General features: G+C 34.8%; 1 protein-coding gene and 1 long non-coding RNA gene across 2 annotated transcripts in view; one reads left to right on the forward strand and one right to left on the reverse strand.

Annotated features, from left to right (window-relative positions):
- ANGPT1 (angiopoietin 1) overlaps positions 1 to 24,080 on the reverse strand; it is a 240,461-nt gene that overhangs the window by 34,110 nt on the left and 182,271 nt on the right. Inside the window, 2 exon segments of the mRNA NM_001005754.2 lie at positions 11,044 to 11,145; positions 19,001 to 19,128. Of these exon segments, the coding sequence (NP_001005754.1) occupies positions 11,044 to 11,145; positions 19,001 to 19,128 (230 nt within the window).
- Positions 1 to 24,080, forward strand: part of LOC119874430 — a 45,531-nt gene that overhangs the window by 6,063 nt on the left and 15,388 nt on the right. The gene's annotated exons all lie outside the window — the stretch shown is intronic.

The following is a 24,080-nucleotide window of genomic DNA, read 5'->3' on the forward strand; positions in this document are numbered from 1 at the left end:
AGTGGTCTAGTTTCATTCTTCTGCATGTGGATGTCCAATTTTCCCAGCATCATTTATTGAAGAGACTGTCTTTTTTTCCAGTGGATAGTCTTTCCTCCTTTGTCGAATATTAGTTGACCATAAAGTTGAGGGTCCACTTCTGGGTTCTCTATTCTGTTCCATTGATCTATGTGTCTGTTTTTGTGCCAGTACCACACTGTCTTGATGACCACAGCTTTGTAGTACAACCTGAAATCTGGCATTGTGATGCCCCCAGCTCTGGTTTTCTTTTTTAAAATTCCCTGGCTATTCACGGTCTTTTCTGATTCCACCCAAATCTTAAAATAATTTGTTCCAACTCTCTGAAGAAAGTCCATGGTATTTTGATAGGGATTGCATTAAACGTGTATATTGCCCTGGGTAACATTGACATTTTCACAATATTAATTCTTCCAATCCATGAGCATGGAATATTTTTCCATCTCTTTGTGTCACAGCTTACTTTTGAAAATGTTTCTAAAATACTAGTTAATTGAATATTTTGAACATAATTTAAATGTTTTCAATCAATATTATCAGGGTATTATCAGATAAGTTATTTAACAATATTATTATTTTGTTGTTGTTGCTATTACTATTATTATTAAGGAATCAAATTATGCTTAGATAATAACTTATATTACTAGACCCCTGACTTTTCTAGCTTTAACGTTTTCATTTTTAAATATTAATAAGCGAGGCTGCAAATCCAGGACTAGCGTCATTTAAATGCTTTACTGGTATAGATCTGGTGTTGAGGCAGAAGGTTGACCTGGAAGAGTTAGTGTGTGAATCTATCTCGCTGCTCTGCACCTGAATCTTAACATGACTCTTGTTCTCCTTAGTGCAATCCCAGTCATGGTCGTTAAGTGTTCAAAAATTGTTTCTTTGTGGGGAAAGAAAAAATAGTCTTCAAAGGAAAGCCAGCTCTTAATGTTAGTTACGTTAGTGATAGGAAAATAAAGAACTCTAAGAAACTGCTGGCATTCTAGTTTTGGGTATTCAGTTTCTGAATTCCCAAAAGTATTCTTGGTAATGTTTGAAGTTGAGTGCAATTCTTGAACTACATATTTGTCTTACTGACCAAACTGTGAGCTCCTTGAGGACAGAAGCTGTGCTGTATTTGTGAATCTTCAAAGACTAGTGGAATGCTGCATATATACTGGGTACTCCATACGCTTTATTGAAGTTGGAATGAAAGAAGGAAAGAAGGAAGAAAGGGAGGAAGGACAGGAGGGAGGCAGGTGGGAAAACACTATTGCACTTTATAATGACATTGGAGAAGTAACCCTAAAACATATTTCTTGTCGTAGATAATTTGGCTGAGTCTCAGGGAGGTGTTTTTTTTTTAAAGTGTCCAGGGAATCATAATCACTGGAGCTCTGTCTGAAAAAAAAAAAACAAAAAACAAAAACAAAAAACAAAAAAACAAACTCCTAGCTCCACAATGATTCAAAATATTTGAGAACTAGCCCATGAATCTGGATTCAAACAAGTTCCCCATTTGTCCCTGTGTACATTAATATTTTAAAGGCACACTGCCAGCATCACTGGAAATACTCTGAAGTTTCAGAAAGAAACTGATTCTGTTAATTGAGGTGTTCATTTATAACGGTTTTACTTTATCCATGTTAAGAAATATGAGGGTAGGGATCCCTGGGTGGCTCAGTGGTTGAGCATCTGCCTTCGGCCTAGGGTGTGATGCTGGAGACCCAGGATCAAGTCCCACATCGGGCTCCCTGCATGGAGCCTGCTTCTCCCTCTGCCTATGTCTCTGCCTGCTTCTCTCTCTGTGTCTCTCATAAATAAATAAATAAAATCTTAAAAAAAAAACTAAATATGAGGGTAATACCAAGATAATCACAGCACTCCTCCTTTTCTCAACACAGATGTAGAATTTGGAAACCTTGATTTGTTTGTTTTTTTTTTCAAATTTAGTGTATATCAACTTTATAGAATTATAACTACAGTAGAGGTATTCTTTTAAAAAATCTATTAAGATTCTATTTTTTTTAAAGAGATTTTATTTATCCATTTTATTTGAGAAAGAGAGAGAGCAGGGGGAGGGGAAGAGGGCAAGGGAGAAAATCTTCAGCGGATTCCACACTCAGCATGGAGTCCAATGAAGAGCTCAATCCCAGGAGCCTGAGATTATGACTTGAGCCAAAACCGAGAGTCAGATGCTCACTCAACTGACTGAGCCACCCAGGCACCCCAACAGTAGAAGTATTCTTAACTTCTTTCCCCTTTAACAAACTTAACACATGAATCACTGTTCTCCACTCCTTCTTTAAAATATATTGATATCCAGAGAAAACTAAATGCATTAAATACATTTGTATACTACTGTCTCTGCCAACTGAGTTACTTACTAAACGTCAGTTTTGTTGGTCCCCAAAGCATTTACTCTAGTTCTGTTATTGTAATGATAAGACTCACAATTTTATGTAAATAAATTAAATATTAGTGGGAAAAGGGGTCATTTGTTTTGTTCTGTTTTGTTTTTGATAAAACTTAATTTAAACATTAGGTTTGTTCCATAAAAGCAAATCACTAAAACAATGCGTTTGAGTTATGTTTATTGCAGCGATTCTAAAAGACTGGAAAAATAAAACGTTAGAGGATTTTAACTTACATTGCTTTGTGCGTGTTTTACTTGCTCTGGTTAAAAAAAAAAAAACAACAAAAAACAAAAAACAAAAAACAAAAAACAAAACAGAAAGTAGAAATTTGATGCATTCAATTACGGGAAAGTTCTAAGAACCACTGACTCAGAATTCCAGGCTTTGGCCCTACATTTTAAAAAATGGGTACATGAACATGTAATTGTATGCTTAGAGTTAAAATGAAATGCATTAGTGTATGTAAGCACACTTTTAAAGTCAACACCCTTCATCTGAATGATGGCACTGGGTGTATGTATGCTCCCCTGAAGATCCATCTACTTATAGCTCAGAGCAAAGATGTAAGACCTATAGAAGTCAATATTCCAGGGTTCTCTTGCTTCTCTGTTCCTAAGATGCACAAGTCATATTCTGCCAAAGTTCCACAGTGACAGGGAATATTACAGCAATTTAGTATGTGCTAAGAATTTTACACATTTTCATGGTGGTAATACTACATACCAGAAAGAAGAGTAAAGCTTACCTTATCTAATGAATAAGCAAAACAGAATGTTAGAGGGCACTGAAAGTTAAAGAATTAGCACATTCTCAGTTGCAGCAGCCACAGGGAAGAAAAAGAAGACTGCTGGGATTTTCCTTGCATTTTCTTCTCAGCTCAGACTTGTCAAAACTCTCCTTCTAGCCATTTGAGGATTCTCTCTTGTGAATAGTTAGGACTCAGCAATTAAGCAAAATGTGAATAAGGAAGCTGGGAATGATGAAGTGTTAAGTTTTAGGCCACACATCTCTGTGCTGCTGAAAGCTCTGCATGGATAAAACTATCCAGCTTCCCCAGGGAAAAGGGGCAGTGAGCTCTAGTGAGTCTCAGAAATGGATGAACATCAGTGTCCTTCCTATAAGAGCCTCCATCCCCAACTCGACACACAGGCTTGTACTTGCCTCTACATGGAGATTGACATCCCTCCCTAAACTGTTTGGTTTTTCTGAGTGAAAAGGGAGGAAGAAGCAACTGAAAGGAGAGTAACAAAATTTGATTTTAGAAATAAAAATTCTAGTTCATGGACCTTCCCAGAAAAACTGTCTAAACATGCTCTATTATGGGAATAAAATGTTTGGCCATGAGAATTGAAATGGCTGTTAGAGAGATAGGGTAGGGAGGAGTCTTTCTAAAAGCTAAGTGCAGCCATGCAGAAACAATTGTTTTATCCTACAGATGAAAAATAAGTCAAAGAAAGGAAAATGGGTTCCCACATTAGTAAACAATCTGTTGGATAGTTTATCAGGCACACTACAAATCCACTGCCTAGGAACAAAGGCTTAGCTTTGATTAAATGACATCTACTCCCTATCTCTGCTCCATTTTGAAGCGTTGCTCTGCCCCATATTTGCTGAGGAACCTCCTATACTACTTCGTAGTCTCAGTTTCCTTATCTGCAAAACAGGGATTAAAAATGTCATTTCTATATATAGTGTTGTGAGAAAGATATAAGATACCTAAAGTATTTAGCTCAATGTTGATACATGAGAACAACAAAAATCTAGACATTGTCATTTTGATTAAAGGACATATCACAAATACATAGTAATTTTCTGTTTACTTGCCTCTCTCCCACCAGACTTGTGAGCTATTTGAGGAGAAGCAGGTTTCTTTCTACTCTGTATGAGAAAGGGAACAAAAATCATCCAGGATCATGTCAGTCTGAAAATTAATAAGGGAATACTGAAACAATTATTTAAAAGACTTTCAGATGGTAGGAACTAATGTATTCTTCTGACAAGTTGAGTGTTGTTTTATATAAACGAGGACTGTAATTTTAATTATTAAACAAGAACTTAAAACCACCTGGTTGACACTGGGGCTGAACTGTGACATAAACCAACACCTAGACTACTTTCCTACTCTTACTTTTGCTTCTTAAAGCCAGGGAGAGGCTGTGTCCTCTCCAACTCTCCCATGGTCCTATTTCTTTGAATCTCTTCCTCTCTATATCTCCTAAGTTGTAGGATCTACAAAGAAGTATTTTTCGAGATCTTAAACTTATGCCAATAAACTGATAGTTTTGACATTTGCTTTCCACCAAGAGTATATATCAGAAACAGCTGTGGAGCTTTTTAAAACTAGAGATGAATTGGTTCCCACATGGAGGTTCTGACTCAGGATATTTGGGGTGTACTTAGAGATACTCATCTCCGAAAGGTTCCATAGGTGAATGTGCTGTGTACCATAGGTGGAGAATCATATAATTATGATGTGGAATAGCTATTCTGAGTGCAAATGAAGAAGACTATATTAACCAGGATCAAATTATCTGAGTGGTACACATTAAGCCTCATCTTTATATGGGGCTCCATATTAGGAGCCATGTTTTTATTATGTATTATGGGACGATCCTTGAGGAAAATGTATACTGATGCCTGAAATGGAGAGATATTTCCTAAAAATCCCCTAAAAAATAGGTTTATACATTACTGTACATATAACAGCTTACCATAGTCTATACTTTATTACAAAAGGCCTGTAATATCTACATAAAGAAACATAAAAGCTTATACAAAACTTAGTGCTGATGCTAAAAAAAAACAGCAAGTCTCTATCAAAACAATAAAAAATAGCAATAAAAATAGAATTTCTTCTTTTCTATAAAAAAAAATCCAATGATGCTAGGTCAGAGCCTTCCATGAAAACTATTATGTTTAGTTACTTCAATCACAATCATATGCAAGATTTGATACCATAATTCAGACAGATTGGTAAGCTTCTCCTTTAGCTCTTTAATAAAAAGCAAAAAGGCACTGGAACTTAACCTAAATTAATGCTGACTTAAAGTTGGCCCTAAAAGTCTCATATTGTTAATAAAAAATGCATATAGAAGAAAGATCAATAGTCATTAGTTTTTGCCAAGACCTGCAGAAATATTCAGTTTTGGTTGTATGTATGTTTCCAATGTAATAAAGTAATTGTCTCTGATGCTTTGCTGCCTTTTTTTTTTTTTTTTTTTTTTTTTGGTCTGATAATGCTCATAGGAAGTGTTGACTTTCTATAGCTGGAACACAATTGAAACCAGACACAGTTAATGTATTCGATGGGTTTCATGTTTTTTCATATAAACAATTAAAAAAATAGATATGAAGCTGGGTTACTGATCTGTGGCTTTTCAGGGGTGCTTTAATACACAATTTAATCATGTATCTACTCTAACTGCTGAGACACTCAGCCCATGAAAGATCAAAAGAATGATTTATTTCATCATTTTAAGTTTCCTATATATTTTTCTCTTTTTCATGTGAAGATGTTAAAAAGCAGTTGAAAATATGCTCTTAATTTCTTTCCAGAAACAAAGAACTCCCAGAAGGTATGGCACTTAGATCGAAATATTTGTGTCAATAGGAAGTTCTGTTTATGGGGGTAACTGTTTTCAATACAAAGGCAGGTTGTCTCCAGGGCATTAGTCACTACGTTCTATAAAGTTAGGCCACTAGGGTACTATTTGGAACTCCTAGCTTGATTTGGCTTCATCTATGCAAAAAGTACTGCTGATAAGTGTTATTGCTGGAGGCCACTAAATGCTATCCTCATGGCTTGAAAGAGTTAATATAGTTCCCTAAGTGCCTCATTAAAAAGGCCCACTGCAGACTTCTCTCTCAGCAAACATCTTTACAAATCCATAAACCAGATTTTGCTGAATCCCCTCATAAAGAAGGTTAAGTGAAAACAAAGCTCAGGTAAAAGACTTTTGTAGGCTTAAAGCCAATGTTAAGCATCAAATACACTGCAAATCTTCCATGTTGAGAGATGTTCAAAAAATAATAAATTACAATATGTATTTGTGATTCATGTGCTGATAATTTTAACATACTGTTCTGGAAACCTTATGAGAAAAGAGGCAGCCCATAGATAGTAACCAGAATGAAGGGAAGGAGAGAAGTAAGGCAGAAAGGGAGGAGAGGGGGGAGAATTTTATTTCAGTATTCAGTACTCAAGAAGGAGGTGAAGCATCTTGATGTACACCAGTAGATTAGGGAAGATTGAGGAGGAAGTGGTGCCTGCCAAGAAGTTCGTGTTTTCCCAAAGGACAGGCACCCTAGCAGCCAGTTCTCCTGATCCAGGGAACAGAAGAGGGTGTGACTGATAAGAACTGGCATAAAGGAGCCTACATTCATTCTTTTTGGACTCATGCTATTTGGTCTTTAGGTTAAATCTCTGGAGGAAAACAACAGAAACACTTTCTACCATGTGTTTTGGTGAGATTTAACCCAGTTGTGACACGCAATGAATTCTCTTAAAAAGCAGTTCCACTCATTTTTGCCAAAATGTTTCAGATTTCTGGAGCTTATGTCTATTTTCTGATCATGTAGAATTGACACTCAGCTGATACACTGTTCTAGTTTGAATGAAATAGGATGATCTTTCTATTTTTTAAAAAAGGGAGGAGGGTAAACTCCCCCAAAATCTAAATTAAAGAATAATTCAGCCTCACATGATGAAAAAAATTGCTTAAAAATATATATATATATCTGGTAAATACTTATAAGACATGAATCAATGCTGTACTTCACATGTCAGTCCATCTTACTCAACAGGCCTGTTTGCCAAGGCAGCAGATGGTAACAGATAATAACTCAGCATTTTGGAAAGTCACCACAATGATAACTTTATATTCATTTTTCTATTGTCATTGATATTAATAGTAATATATTTCAGATTTGCCTAAACCTATATCTATAGTCTGATTCTCAGATGACTTCTTCACATTCCATTTTAGTGGTGAAAGTAATCGTGAGTCAAGTAGTTTGCAAAATAATATTTTTGGCAGAGCTAAGTAAAAATTTTAGAGTCTTTGATGTCTTAATCTTGGGTAATTACTCCTGTTTATTGAAAATTTAGTGTGCCAAGTGCTTTATTTATATCTAATCCCCACAACATCCCTGCAAGGAAGGTGAGATATTATCATTAATGTCTCCTTTTAACTAATGAGGAAGTTAAGGTATGGGTTAAATGATTTGCCAAAAACCACTTCATGTGTAAATGCTAGAGCAAATACTCAAACTGTTGATATAGACATAACGCAAGGTCCTCTTTTGGAACTTAGATTAAATTTTTCCCATGTGTTCTTAGAATCACATAGGCAGAAGGAGACCTTAAAGTAGAACCAATATTCTCTGTAATAATCCTGATGATTTGCTATCTACTAGGGTTTTTCCACTGAAGAGAGGTCCTCACCACTTAATAGACAGTCCATTCACGTTAGTCTAAAGTCATTAGAGAGTTTTGTCTATAAGCAGTCACTTTTCCCTCTCTAGAATGTTCTTCCATTTGTCATGGAGCTTCTCTCTTTAAAGCAGTGTTAAAATGCAGACTCTAATTCAGGAAGCCTTGGATGGAGTTTGAGATGCTGCCTTTCTCATAAGTTCCCAGGCAGTGTTAGTGCTATTGGTTTCTGGACTGCACTGTGAGAAGCAGGCTCTAGTACATCTACCTCCAACCAATCAATTTAAATAGCCATCAGACAGGTTTATACCTAATTCTCTTTTTTTCCTCTAAGTTAGAGCCCCATTAATTCATCCTGCTTGCACCTCATAGGATAAGTTCATTTGTTCAAAATCCACCAGAAATCTAAATGTGAGACAAGATTCCATCAAAATCCTAGAGGAGAACACAGGCAACACCCTTTTTGAACTCGGCCACAGCAACTTCTTGCAAGATACATCCATGAAGGCAAAAGAAACAAAAGCAAAAATGAACTATTGGGACTTCATCAAGATAAGAAGCTTTTGCACAGCAAAAGATACAGTCAACAAAACTAAAAGACAACCTACAGAATGGGAGAAGATATTTGCAAATGACGTATCAGATAAAGGGCTAGTTTCCAAGATCTATAAAGAACTTATTAAACTCAACAGCAAAGAAACAAACAATCCAATCATGAAATGGGCAAAAGACATGAACAGAAATCTCACAGAGGAAGACATAGACATGGCCAACAAGCACATGAGAAAATGCTCCGCATCACTGGCCATCAGGGAAATACAAACCAAAACCACAATGAGATACCACCTCACACCAGTGAGAATGGGGAAAATTAACAAGGCAGGAAACCACAAATGTTGGAGAGGATGTGGAGAAAGGGGAACCCTCCTGCACTGTTGGTGGGAATGTGAACTGGTGCAGCCACTCTGGAAAACTGTATGGAGGTTCCTCAAAGAGTTAAAAATAGATCTGCCCTACGACCCAGCAATTGCACTGCTGGGGATTTACCCCAAAGATACAGATGCAGTGAAACGGCAGGACACCTGCATCCCAATATTTATAACAGCAATGTCCACAATAGCCAAACAGTGGAAGGAACCTCGGTGTCCATCGAAAGATGAATGGATAAAGAAGCTGTGGTCTATGTATACAATGGAATATTACTCAGCCCTTAGAAATGACAAATACCCACCATTTGCTTCAACGTGGATGGAACTGGAGGGTATTATGCTGAGTGAAGTAAGTCAGTCGGAGAAGGACAAACATTATATGTTCTCATTCATTTGGGGAATATAAAAAATAGTGAAAGGGAATAAAGGAGAAAGGAGAAAAAAAGAGTGGGAAATATCAGAAAGGGAGACAGAACATGAGAGACTTGTAACTCTGGGAAACGAACTACGGGTGGTGGAAGGGGAGGTGGGCCGGGGGGTGGGGGTGACTGGGTGAAGGGCACTGAAGGGGGGCACTTGATTGGATGAGCACTGGGTGTTATTCTATATGTTGGCAAATTGAACACCAATAAAAAATAAATTTATAAAAAAAATCCACCAGAACTTAAAGTATATTCTTGATGTAAATGGACTATGGCAGACACCCTTGAGTTCTGAGTTTTCTGAGACCACAAACTATTACTGTATACTGAGTACACTAGTTTGTTTTTAGTAGCCAACAGCATGAAATGAGCTTATAGTCAAGTAAATCTATCCATATTTTAAATACTAGGTTCTTAAGCTAATTTGTCACTTTTATTCTATTTTCTCACTTCATTTTATGTATTTTTGGTCTAGATGAAACACCACATTATCTCTGTAGAATCCTATCTTGTTTGCTGTAGCCAAGACATCAAGTTCCAACTTTGTGTAAACTCAAAAATTTATTAACCTACATTCTGAGCGTTCAACTGGGTATCTGATAAAAAAAATATATTGTAGACACAGAGACACCACAAGATTCCCCCTTCATTTATTAAAACCCTTTTAACTGTCATTTGACCACCTATTAACCTACTAATATATGAACTGTGATGCTGATTAGCTACAGTTTTTATATATTTTCTAAAAGAATAACAAGACAGAACTTAGACCAGTACAACATTTCTCTTCACCTTTTTCTTTACCTCTTGAGAGGAGAACTTGTCAAAAATTGGCCAAGACAAGAGTTATCCAGAATATTTAGATTTAAAATATGAGAATAAGTCCATAAATGGAAGTGTTTTCCATTACTGTATCTTGACATTCTGTCAGCATATCTTAATAGTTAATATTGTAGGCATTGACTATATGATTACTGGATTATTCATTATTTAAACTATCTACTATATTATCTTGGAAAAATTGATCTCTCAACTTGCTCACTTTCCTCTTAAAATGGAAACAGCTAATAGTTTTGATATAAAAAATAAGTAAGAATTTATGGCTCATATTAAGCACTGGAAAGGTTAGCTATGATGACAGTGATGGTGACCATGATGTCTGCTATTATTTTGGATGCCCTGAATGAACCATACCTCACAGTTCATACCCTCCTTGTGTACTCCTCACATCTTGGATGTAGACTGGCCCTGTTATTAACTTTAACCAAAGAAAGCAATGGAAGTGATACAGTGCAATTTCTCAGTCTAATAATCCATTAAAAAGGTGTAGGAGCTTTTATTTTTATGCCTGAGGGATGCCAACTGCCACATAAGAAGTCTGATGACCCTGAATCACCATACTGAGACAAGCCCAACCCAGCCACATGGAGGAGCTCTTAGTCAACACCCAGTAACAACTTACCATCTATTTGTGTGAGGCCACTATTCGTTCCTCTCTATAATCCACAGCCCTGCAGGCCTCCCTTGTCCTGGTTCATGTACCCAGCCTGGGTCTGTGTGCTAGCTACCCCCACCCTCATTTGACCAGGAACAAATCCAGATAATACATAACAGTTCACCAAATAATTTCAGTAATACATTTTTCTTTCTGATGCACATATGGAAATCATTTCCTGAAAATGATTTATGAGTGTTTTGTGTTTAATAAAAATAATGTGACTAATGTATATTTTATTTTTTAAATAACTGAAAACACCTAAAAATACAAGGGTTCATCACATAGTGTGGTGAAGATAACCTCATGATAAAACATCAAAACTATGTAAATTCTTCCATCTTACCATTTTATATTCTTTCCAACCTCTTTGGAAATCTAGACTTCCATCTTCACGATGTTGTATTACAGTCCAACCTCCCCCAGTAAGATCCATATTGCAAAATACCTGATAAACACAAGGAAAATAAAGTCAAGTGAAAATTATGTCTGCTTTAAAGAAACAAGTATCAAATATGTTTCAAAACAGAAATAGGATGGGTAGGGCTATAGACAAATTGAATAAAAATTACTATTTGAAAATATTAATTTAGATATCTTATCATTTTGTCTTACAGTAGAATTATTTTTGATTAAATTCATTGTGAAAATTCAAATTAGCCAAGTGAAAATAGTCTCAGATTATAAAATTTTTAAAAAAAAATCTCTGTCTTAAATGGTAACAGGCAATTAGGTATATTCAATTTTTAAAAATGCTATATAGGTTTCTAAAATTATAGACCATTTTATTGCCAAAACTTAAGACTCATAATTCTTAAATAATTAATTGAAATGGTAATATAATAATAATAAATGTTTTGGAAAAATGTTTTTTAGAAAATCATATATATTTAGATGTTACATATTTCATTGCACATTAACTCCTATACAGTTACCTACTACAATAATTATTCTTGATGGTTCAGTATTATATTAGAGGCAAAATTTGCTCTGCAGCATATGAAAATATATTATTTGCTTGAATTTTCATCACAAACAATAGTAGGAGAATATGACATACTGTATTCCTTTTGACTGTGACAAGCATTTCTTCCCTATGTGGAAAGTTATCCAACACTTTCAAAGACTTATGCTCATTTCAATTATTCTAAAACAATAGTGTTTATTTAGAAATTGATTAGTTTTCCCCAGAGTCCACACAAGGAGAGAAACATATCTGTAATGGGATTATCTTTAGAGAGTAATCACCATACTTGTCATAGCATGGATGTGGCAGTTTGATTATTCAAGGTCCTTGCTATGGAGAACACCATTTCCTAGGCAATTGACATCTAGGGAATTTTGGAAGCTGGCTAAAAGTGTAGATATGATGCAACAATAGCAGACAGGCTGTGTGGGCACAAAGCTCCACTCCAATTAAGGGAAAAACATAAAAACATCAAGCATTTTCCCTGAAGCCCTCAATTTGGAGCATAAATGGCTAATGGGTATGAAAACGGTGGCAACAACAGTCATTTGGAGGACAAACTGTCCATGTACTTCCTCAAAGTGAAAGGAACTAAGAGGTCAATACCTATTTGTGAGCTTAAAAGCTAGGCAAACTGCTCTATAGAGGGCACTTCCTCCACTTTGACAATACCCATCAGTATGTCTTTATTGTCCTTAGGAATCGATTTACTTCCAAGATTGTAAATTATAATTCCACTCTGTCCTGAGGTTCCCCCTCTACAAATCCCTTAACCATTCTGTACCCACTCTCTGTCCTCAACAAAACCTCTAGCTAGTCTTCCTTCCTTATCAATTCTAATTGATTTATTCACTTATTTTTTACTCAACTGGCATTTTTGGGCATTGATTCTGTTACAATTTGGGATGCTGTGATGAACAAAATATGGGTCTTGTCCTCAAAATGCCTAAAAGTTTCAACAGTGACTCTTTCTATAGGCTTAAAGAGATGCAGGAGTTCACAATTTTCAACTCCAGTGACCTGAAGAATGATACAGATTGTTATCTAAACGAGAAATTCAAGCAAAAATCTAACATACAAGAAAATAAAATTATCATGGTTTTGGACACACAGAATTTGAGGTTGCAGAGTCATCCAGAAAGGGGGTTTATCAATCAACTTGAGATGATATAGTTGAAGTTAAGGATAAGAACATGGATAATAAAGGAGTAAGAAAGGAATCACCATTAACTTCTGTTAACAGCATGCTTGCTGTTAAGTGCCAGATAATTTAAACACTTCATATGTATTTTCTAATTTATTTCATGACAATGATGTATGTTTGATCATAACTCCCACTTTTCAGATGAGAAAAGCAATTCTTAGAGTATTTAAGTAACTTATCAATGGTTATTATTATTTTTTAAAGATTTTATTTATTTATTCATGAGATACACAGAGAGAGAGACAGAGACATAGGTAGAGGGAGAAGCAGGCTCCCCACAAAGAGCCTGATGTAGGACTTGATCCCAGATCCTGGGATTATGCCCTAAACCAAAGGCAGACACTTAACTGCTAAGCCACCCAGGTATCCCACCAGTGGTTACTATTACTAACAAATCTCGGATTCAGGATTTGAACCCCATGTCTATCTATATTGAGAGTAGTCTGCTTGAGAGCAGTAGTTGATAACATGAAAATGGATTATTTAAAGGAGTAAAGAAAAAGTGGAAAGAGATGTATATGTGCAGGAGGGAGGAGGATGGGCTTTGGTAAATTGATGGAAGTAAAATACATCAATAACCTTTAGGTAGGCAGGGACTTATATATTATTTGTCACCGTCCCCAGTGCCTAGAACAGTGCCTCACCTATAGCAGGTACTAAATGAATATTTGTTTAATAAAGAGAGATGCAAGAAGGAAAGATAAAATAGGAAAACCTGATTAATGCAATGAAAGCTGAAGACAGATTTTGATTTGGGGAAGTGATCCACTTAATCAAATATTCCAGAGAAGTCAAGATAAATAAAGACTAAGAAAATACACACTGAAATTTAAAATGAAGGCATCATTAGTGACCTTGAAGAGACAGACTGCAGGATTCCTATGAGAATAAAATCCAGATGGCACAGTTTAAAGAAGGCATAGGTAATGATCCAAGACATGGAACTTTATTGGAGATTCTTAAATAAGAGTAAGTGAAAATGTCAAGGAAACATTTTGCTAGAGGAAACTAGTATAATTTGTTTCTTAATTAAATTTTTACCTTGCTTTGACTGGTTAATCCAGATTTTTTTCCTAGATTTTTTTCCTTAGTGGACACTAATTGCCTGGAAGTTTGCTAACCTGTGTTTGCAAAGTTATAAAGTCCACTTACATACTCAGGGAAAGGAATAACTACATTTATAAATATATAATGTGCAGAGGAAACTATTCTTCACAGTTTTGTTATTACTATCATCTATGTTATTAGAACTCTATGCACTTAAAGTTTTAAAATCATTCACAAATTTTAGAAAAAGACAAATTACCTTTTAAACAAATGTATTCAGTGACTTAAGAATGTTAAGATGTGCTAAGAACACTTTTTAGATAAAGGCCCAGAAAGAGTCAGACTACATAGGGAAGTAGAAGTTACCTGGATGGATTACTGTTTTGGGAGCTGAAGTGTAGAGATGGTAAGAGGTCAGATATATGCTCCACAATTCTTATTATGACTCAAGAATAACAGCAATGATAATAGCTGCCATTGTGTAATATGGTCACAATACAGCTGAAGGGCATATTGGATAGGGGCATGGACTCATGTACCAAATTACCTGTGTTCAAATCTTGACTCTGTTGTCTTCATTGCTTAGGATCTAAATGAGTCAATGCATATAGAATTTTTAGAATAGTGCTTGGCCAATAATAGGCTCATCTTTTAGATGTATTCTACATATAAGATAGTATGTATTTACATTATGCATTATATACTCTACATATAATATCTTATACATAAAGCATAGTTTACTATTATATATGGCACTGCATTCAATTTATTGTTTATAATAAGAACAATATGGAATGTACAAAGCCAAAACATGTAGTAGTTCAATAATTTGTCCTTATGATCACCAGCTTAATAATATATTAACATATTTTATATAATATATATTTTCTATAAGATGTATTTCTATATTTATGATTGATATAGTAATATATAATATAAATGTAATAATATTGACATCACTAATCTTAGAGCATGCTACTTTTTATTATATATCTATTTAAGAAGTTGGATTCACTTTAGCCAAAAAAAAAAAAAAAAAAAAAAATCCCCATGTTATTTCTAATCAGAAGAAAAATAAAAAAAAAGCCTATGCTTAACAGATGAAGGAAGTTTAAGAAAATAGGTGGTTGGTTTCAAAAGATTTGAGACATGAAAGAACTTGAAAAGCTCATTCACCAATATTGTGTGGTCTGTGCTATCTGGCGGTGTCCTGGAGGAAGGACATTTACTATGCCTGTTGCATTTATTGATCATATGACTTGGGCTTAATTCTATCCAAGAAAAGATTGAATTGGCTCCTATCCCAGGCAAGGTCAAAGCTTTCAAGCATTAAATACCTTTTAACATAATACAGAGATTTAAACACAAACAAAAAGGGGAAATTTGATTCACATAGTTCTTATGGTTTTATGCTCCATACAAGTTGGAATGATTAGGCTTGAGGATGTTAATTATTTTTCCATAACCTTAAGTAAAAAAAGGCTCAACACATTTGTTATGGTCCTTTCCTAAGAATTAGGGGACTCACAATTCAGAAACAAATTTTTAATATTTTATAATAAACAGAGTTATGATTTAATGGTTTGAATTTTTGGATTAAACTAAGATGGCTATACAGCATTTGGTTTTAGAAACTTATGAAATAAAAGGAAAAATCCTATTTCCTATTACTATGCATTGAAGGAAGTTCAGAGAGGAAAATATATAGCTATTACTAACACAAAGGTAAAAAATAGATACATAAATGATCTAATTCTCATTTTGGATCTGCTTGGAAAATTAAATAGTCTTAGAAACTGCCTTCATCTCATTTGAAAAGATAACACTTCTTTTCCAGACATCATATCTTGGAAGGGAATGATGTCATTTAGAAAGGTAACTATACCAATTCTGTATATGTAAGACTCTTACTCTGCCTAAAAGATGAATACTTCTTAATTTTTGTCAACTGCCTAAATAGCCCAATTTTATTGATTGGTCTATATCCCATATCTTACAGATTTGAACTTCTTTTTTTTTTTTTTTAAGATTTTATTTATTTATTCATGAAAGACACACACACAGAGGCAGAGACATAGGCAGAGGGAGAAGCAGGCTCCTCACAGGGAGCCTGATGTGGGACTTATCCCGGAACTGGGATCATGCCCTGAGCCAAAGGCAGAGGCTTAACTGCTGAGCCCCCCAGGCATCCCAGATTTGAACTTCTTATTTTAGTTTTTATAGGCTTACCTTGAGTTTCATACCCTTGCTAGTTCTTCTGCAAGCATTACAATAAGCAAAGCATATCCAAAAGTAGAACCAAATTTTATATCTACAAAGCACAATTTTCTTGGAAGATAAAGGTCCTAAAGATGCATTTTCCAAGCACATCTGATAGGATTCAGAGGATTCAAGGATTTATATCAATGTAGGAGAAGAAAATGAGATTATAAGGTAGAAAGGAGCAGGGTGGCTTATAATTGGAACATGAATCAATTTTACATAATTTTCTGATAATAAACTCCTGTGTCTCTCATGTAGGTTCAGATTAAAAATTAAAAAAATTGTTAGTAGTGCAACTTCAGTCACCACTAACATGATCTCACTTAACTTCCCTGCTAAGAGATTCAGTCTAGAATTGATGCCTTTATTACAAAGCCTGTGTTCAATATATACTATGTGATTTGGGCAAGTTATTTTTCCAAAATAGGAATAATGGGAGTACTTATCTCAAAGAGTTACTGAAAAGAGTAAACAAGTGATTTTTTACATCTAAAGTGCTTAGAATAGACCTGGCAAATTGTACGTGCGTTTGAACCACTGTATTAACCAGCTTCTAAATTATACCATAGGAAAGTCACACAATAATTTTTCTTACTAGTGCCATACTAAATGAAGTATTTTAAAAAATTAATACCTATGAAAGAATTTCAGGTTTATCAGTCTAAAATTTCCATAATAGAAAAACACTACTACTTGTGAGAGGATCCATGATCATAAAGGGGAATGAATAAAACAAGGAAAGGAACACCTTAAATCAAGAAAAAGGCCAAAGTCTTTCTCCCTCTGCTCAGTGATCTCTCCCTCTCACAACACACTGCCATTTCCAATAAAACTAAAATCTAATTATAGTACTGACCAGATGCCACATGAACTTCTTTCCTCTGAAAAGCCATGGGGCTGTTTCTATAGTGATAAAAATTCACCTCTTCCAGGCTTACCTGCTCAGGCTACTATTTTTTCTTAGGCCCAAACCTTCAAGTTTACATGCAAGACGTATGGTGAATGAGTATGTGGATGTGTATACACGCCCATGTATATGACAACTGATTTTAAATTTAAGTATATATTAAGATATCAACAAGTAGAGTAGGCAGGCTTCATTTCATAAGATCTAAAGGCTCCAAAAGCTTCCCCGTTACAATGAGTTACCCTCTTCTCTTTACTCCTAGACTCACCAGTGTATCCTCATAGTTATTTTTCTTTCTTTTAAGCCATGAAACACTTAATTCAGTGAGATTTTGAATAGAAACTCAAAACAAAAACTGGTGAAACTAAACTTCTGTGGTAGGTGGCCCAGGTAGCAAAGTATGGAACACTGCTGCTTTTTTTTGCCCCCTGCACATTTTCCATCCTTACCCATTACAAAACAGCATGAAAGGCCTCCTTTTAGAAAAAAAAAAAAAAATGTCCCAGCAAATGGAAATAAAAAACACTAAGCTAACTTAAACCACTAATCCTTACTGAAATCAGGAGAGAGAGGATGTTGGTAGAGTACAGACTCTCCTCTTGACAATGATGTAACATCTGGCAGACTGCTCTTCAAGATTTATTTCTCTCATCTATCAAAGGAGACTAATAATCAAGAAGATTAAGTTAGGCTTACTTACTATATACTACATAGAGATGTTGATATTATTATCATTCATTCTTTTAAACACATACTTATTGAAGAGCTGCTCTGTGCCAGAAACCATGCTGGGTCCCAGGAAATCAAAGACCAAGAGGCACAATCCTTGTCTTATAGACCTCTACTGGTGAGAAAGTCATACAAAGCTGCTTGAGGGAATTAGGGCAGGACTTCCAAGAGCTCCTGCACAGTATCCACAGGAAATGAGGACATGGAACTGGTAATTTAGGTGGGGCAAAGAGAAGAGGGAAGTTGTTTCATCATTTGAGGATGGAGCACTACAAAGGAAGGTCATCCTTTTGGAGTATTGGGTCCCTCTTGGCACCTTGGGTCAAAACTCTTATATGTCAAAGAGCAGGGCTCTCCTCAAGGCTCACCATAAACCTGCTTTGAGCAGACTGTCTCAATCACTACACTTCTACAGTATGTTATACTTATCTATGTCATTGTCTCTCTTCACCACTAAGGTGAGATCTATTTGTTCTATATTGTGTCCCTAGGCAGTGATTGACAAATAACATCCACTTACTATGTATTGAGTGAAGGAATAGATGGATAATTTAATCAATAAATAGGGGGAAAAGAGTATATAAAGGAGATATAACAGCAGGAACATAGTGTTTGCTTACTTCAAATTTTACTTTGCATCCTGTTCAACATACTGATAAATCCTAGCCTCCAACCCACTCTTTCAGGTAAACATGAAAAGCAAATCCTATCAAGATTATGATTTAAGATAGAAAATATTTCTCCCACCCTAATAGGAGCAGTGATTCTACAAATAGCAATATGTCCCTGGCATCTCTTCCACAGTATTTAGACTATAGATGATGTGTGCTATCTGGGTCCTTGGGACTTTGAAAGATTGTTCCTAACTCTTCTCTGTGTACTTGAAGTACATATCAGCTCAACATGTAATCTACACAAGGCAAGCATTTATGAGCAATGGGACATTCCAGTAATGAGCGGAGAATAAATAGAAAACTTTGTGAAAGAGGGATGGGAGATATGGGTTTGGGGGAAGTCTGTACCATAGGGTTTTCATCTTTTACAGACCTGGCAAACAGTATCTCTGGAAGAAAAGAGCTCAGGCATATATATATTTTCAGCTTAACAAGCTCACAAATCAATCTGATTATTCAGCAATTCAACTAGGTTCTGCTTTACATCTCGTAAACAAACACTTCTGGTTTTACCTTTTTGGGTTCTGGCATATTATTAATATAAATAGTGTAGATTCCACTTTTATTAAAACCAGCTTGATATACATCTGCACAGTCTCTAAATGGTTTCTCTTCCTCTTTTTTTCCTCCCTTTAGTAAAACTGCAAAAAAAAAAAAATTGCAATATGTGAACAAGAGTATCAGTACCATTAATACCCAAATGGACTCTTAGCTAAGCAAAGTCTTTATTTCCTCCAAATGTCAATATTGCATTTACTGACAAATCAATCATAAAGACAATACTAGATTTGAGCTGACTCACACATTACATAACTAATGGAAAAATGTGTAGAGCAATTTATAACTGAATACTTTTTATATTTTCCTTCCTTACTTAAATTTTATTTCTCTATATAATGTCTGGAATATCAATACAAAGCACCAGTGACCTAATGGTGTAACACATCCAACTAATAATAAATTAAGTCAATTTTCTTGCAAAAATTCTAAAATGTTCTTACCTACATTTCATAAGAAACTTTTAAAAAATGCTACAGCATTTTTGGAGGAGGAAGAAATAAAAATAACAAATTCAAACATAAAAATACTGTATGGAGGTTTAAAGTGCTAAAAGTAGATTGAATTGTTTTTCTGTGGCTTTGGACTGATAAGCTCCTAGAAATTCTTATTTTAAAAACACAAAAACATCAAAATCATTAGATTTAGAAATAGAAAAGAGCCTCTGACCTAATTTTCCTAGAAAGAAAAACTTTGTTTTTTATTTAATGCCTGAAGTTAAACCAGCAGGCAGGTGATATACAAATAAAATAACACAAATGAGTAAGACATGACATTAACTGATATAGTGGAAGAATTCTGTAAAGGTGGAAGTCAAATGGAAAAGGAAATTTAATTAGATAGGCTCTACTGAGAACTTAATTTTATTCACTGACTTTCATTTATTTTAAAGTTCTTATTAATGAGCTCAAAATACCAAAATGACTCATATTTTGTAGTCCTTTGCTAAAGACATACATGACAAATTTATAAAATATCTATGATTAGTATTTTCTAATAAATATATAGTTTAGTAATTGGCTTCATTAACCCTTTAAGAAGTTTTTAAACATTACTTTATCACCTTGCCCTCAAAGTCTCATGTTATTTAATAAATACTTTCTTTCAATCCCTCTGAGTTATGATGGCGTTTTATAATAAGAATATCAAAAGTATACTATTAAATGATGCTTTTAAATTTATGTTCCATGCTCTAACAATCTAAAGCACTAGCGTGATTTAAATTTAAGTTGTGTGAATTTGCTATTTATAGGTAATTAAAAATAAAGTCTCAACTGAAGGAGAGAATATCAATGTAAATACTTCAAATTTTCAAAAATAATTATGTTTCAAGAAAATGAAATATCCACTCAGATATGCTGCTGTAACAAAATACAGAATTTTAACTTTTAATAGTATCATATTTTTCTGTATAGCTCATGTCTACACTGATGGTTTTGCCTACTTATATTAACAATTACATCTAAACACCACCATTACAGCTGCAATATCAACACAGAACAAATAATCAGAGGACTACACATTCATATGACAGTGAAGAAGCATGGCACAGAAGGTATCCAATAGCAATTTTAAAATGAATATATAAATGCTTATTTGGAAGCCATCTTTAATTGCAATGGATGTGTTGATGGGTTATGTAAAAGTATTGTTCTGAAAAACATCAATGCAATTCATTTGCACTTGCTTAATTTAAGACTATTTTTCTAAAACAAAATCTTCCTAAATTCTAAATGTTTAATCTTCTGTTGAAGTTGAAAATAACCAAATTAGATGTAAAAAAAAAAAGGGGGGGGATGTAAAGAAATGCCAAATAAAATTTATGATCCCTTGAGAGGATGAACACAGGAAGATGCGGTCAAGAGGAATCCATCGGTAAACCCATTTTTCTTTTTTGGGTAAGAAATGGAGAAAATCACTTATCTAAGGAGAAAATGCTTCTCACTGAACATACCACTTCCTGCCTTCCCTTGGTTAGTTATGCAGTGAGAATGTACTCCATTCCCACTTTGTCACCTCCCATCCTCTTTTCTTTTCCTCCTCAGGAAGATGTGGGTGAAGAGACTGTTGCATGGGAAGAGGGAAGCCCACACACATTTTCAATAACGGAGAAAAAGGAAAGAAGTTGAATATTACCTTATTTTTCCAGAAAATAATTCTATAAAAATGATGTCCAAACAATGAATGTAAAGCCTTATAACTGGAAAAATAGTTTTTTTTTTTTTTTGGAAAAATAGTTTGAAGATTCCATCATAAAAGGTACAAACAGTACTATGGTTATACTATGGATTTGTTGTGATTGTAATGGCAACATACCTTATGAAGATATTTCACCTTCTTGAAATATAGTTTGATGTTTTTGAAAAATAGAAGCATGTTCTTTCCAGAAGAATTAGTCATTCTTTCCAGAAAGATTAGATTGCTTGTATTTAATTAATAATTAGTAAACATCAAGCTTGAAAATTTAATCCAGGCTATATTTTAGAGTATTAAAACATTTAAAATCAGTTTAAAAGCTCCATTCACAGCTTATGTTTGACATTTGTATTATATACTATGGTTTGAGAAAGTCCCTTCTACAAAGGTAGACTGATCTTCAGTTTTTCTTTTTTTGATCTACGAAGTGAGGGAGTTAAAAATATCACTGATGCAACTGTATGGATTACATAACACAGAGCAAAGTGACTGAATTACAGTAAGAACTCAAGAAATGGTAGTTTTTATTATTGTTATAGTAATAATATTATTTTTAATGGCAGCATTAAACTATTATTCTCTCTTACAGAGGAGACACTAGTAGGCTAGAGAAGGCCAGCAAGTCCAGTCAATGGAATAGTGGATCTTCCACCCTCAAATCCAATATTATAGCTGACCAAAGGTTAGGGAAGTTACAATTGACTAATTATATTAGTACTTTATTGAACTGGCCTCTCCTTATCAAAGTTGGTCAATTGGCTTATTTTATTCATTGACTATATCACATTATACCACTGTTTAAGCCTAAAAAAAAAGATAATCTCATTTTGCTGCATATATTAGCTTTATCTCAATAGTTAAAATGTAAAGATTATTTCAGATGAAATGACATATGATGTCTATAACAACACATTGATTGTAGAGGCTTTAATCCCATAACTTTAATTTTCATGACTAATTATTTTCTTTGTTATGTACTAGAGATACATGGTTACATATTGTAACATTGGACACATAGTAAACATTTTAAAACATAGAAAGACAATAAAAAGATTAATTTACTGACCATTACAAGTGTCAGACCTAAGGATACATTTTTGTAGGAGGTGTTGAGATTTAATAAAATGGAAGATAATGTCTGTACGAAGGGGAATGACAAGATACAGATATGGAAAATGCGGTGGAAGAGGATAAAAGCAGCATCAACTGGACAGTGCCGGGGGGAATGGACTGGAGGCCTTTATCCATCTGGTAAAGCAGCTTAGACTTTTTGTAATAATAGACTGGTTTAAAAGAATGAATTTTAAAATTGATCTTTATATCTAGAAGTTCCTTCTTTAATCATACACATGTTTTTTTTCCTTTCCTTTTAATTATTAGTGAGTTTGTCTCTCCTCTAATTGAGAGTCTGGATCCCACCATTACCACCAAGTCTCTCAGTGGTCTCTCTTTCCTTCCTTCCTAACTTGTATCTCATGGTCAGGCATTAAAACAGTTCAGGGACAATTCATGGTGCTCTCCACCCACTGCCCTTTTACCTATGAATCCCTTGCATGAATAAATCCCAACCCAAGGAAGGCCATTTATTCATTTTAACACCCTGCATCCAGATTGCAGACACTAAAGTGAGGTTTTTTAATGCCATCGAAATACATGTTTTCTAAACTCAGCTATGTTCTCCATGCTGCTCATTTAAACCTTTGGTCATTTATAATAGATTTTTTTAAATTATTTATATTAGAGAGAGAAAGAGAGGGTGAGCAGGGCAAGGGCAGAGGGAGAGAGAGAAAGAATCTCAAGCAGATTCCATGCTGAGTATGGAGCCCCCACATGGGGCTCGTTCTCACAACCCTGAGACCATGACCTGAGATGAAATCAAGAGTCTGACGCTTAACCAACTGAGCCACCCAGGTGCCCCTAGAATTTCTATTCCATTTCCTGAAAAGTTTACTTCAGACCTTTCCACTTTTATCAAGGCTAAATCTTACTCCTATCATCTCTCATTTTTTAATATATGACTTTGTTTTACAGTTTACTATGAAGATCAAAGCTATTTGGTATTTCCTTCAACTTACTCCCCATACTACAGAAGTTGGCTTTGTCTATCTTTCCCCTTGCCTTCTGTGTTGACCTCTCTTGGTCCCTTTACTCTTTTCCAATTGTCTTTTCTCTTTCATCTTCATTGGGTTCTCTTCCTCTCCTCACCCACCATATGGATGCTGACCAAGATTCTATTCTTAAATCTCTATTGCTTATACATTTGCTTTTTTTTTGCAAACTATCTATCATGCCTTCAAACTTCTACACAGATTTTTTATATAAGCATTTTTGACACTGTATGTTCACTTCTCTCTTGACCTCCAGATCCATATCTTTATTTGTCTGTTGGGCAGTTCCCACTGCCACCTCATCTTCCATTTTTTTTTAATGTTGCCTAATCTTTCCTTCTAAACTCTGTGTTGTTTTTTTTTTTCTCTTACTGGCCCCACTATCATTGCTCAGTTGCCATCAGTTAAAAAATAATAAACACCAAAATTTAAGACATATAGACTGGTTTTTTTTATTAGTTTCTCAATTTAAAAGCCTGTCTCCTGTCCCCTCTTAATTTAATCCATGCTATAATGATTAATTCAACAAATACTGATTTGAGCATCTTCTATGTGTATGACTTTTCCTAGTTTGTGAAGATATAGACCTGAGACAACCACAATCTGCTTGTAACATAATCACAGGCTGATAAGAGAAAGACCCACTATATTAGTAACTCTTCCATGATATCTCTTGGTAATTATATCCATGATTTGTACCCTCCATGATAGAGAATTCCATTCAAGCTAGC

This window comes from Canis lupus, chromosome 13 (assembly GCF_011100685.1).
Source record: "Canis lupus familiaris isolate Mischka breed German Shepherd chromosome 13, alternate assembly UU_Cfam_GSD_1.0, whole genome shotgun sequence".
Classification (NCBI taxonomy): domain Eukaryota; kingdom Metazoa; phylum Chordata; class Mammalia; order Carnivora; family Canidae; genus Canis; species Canis lupus.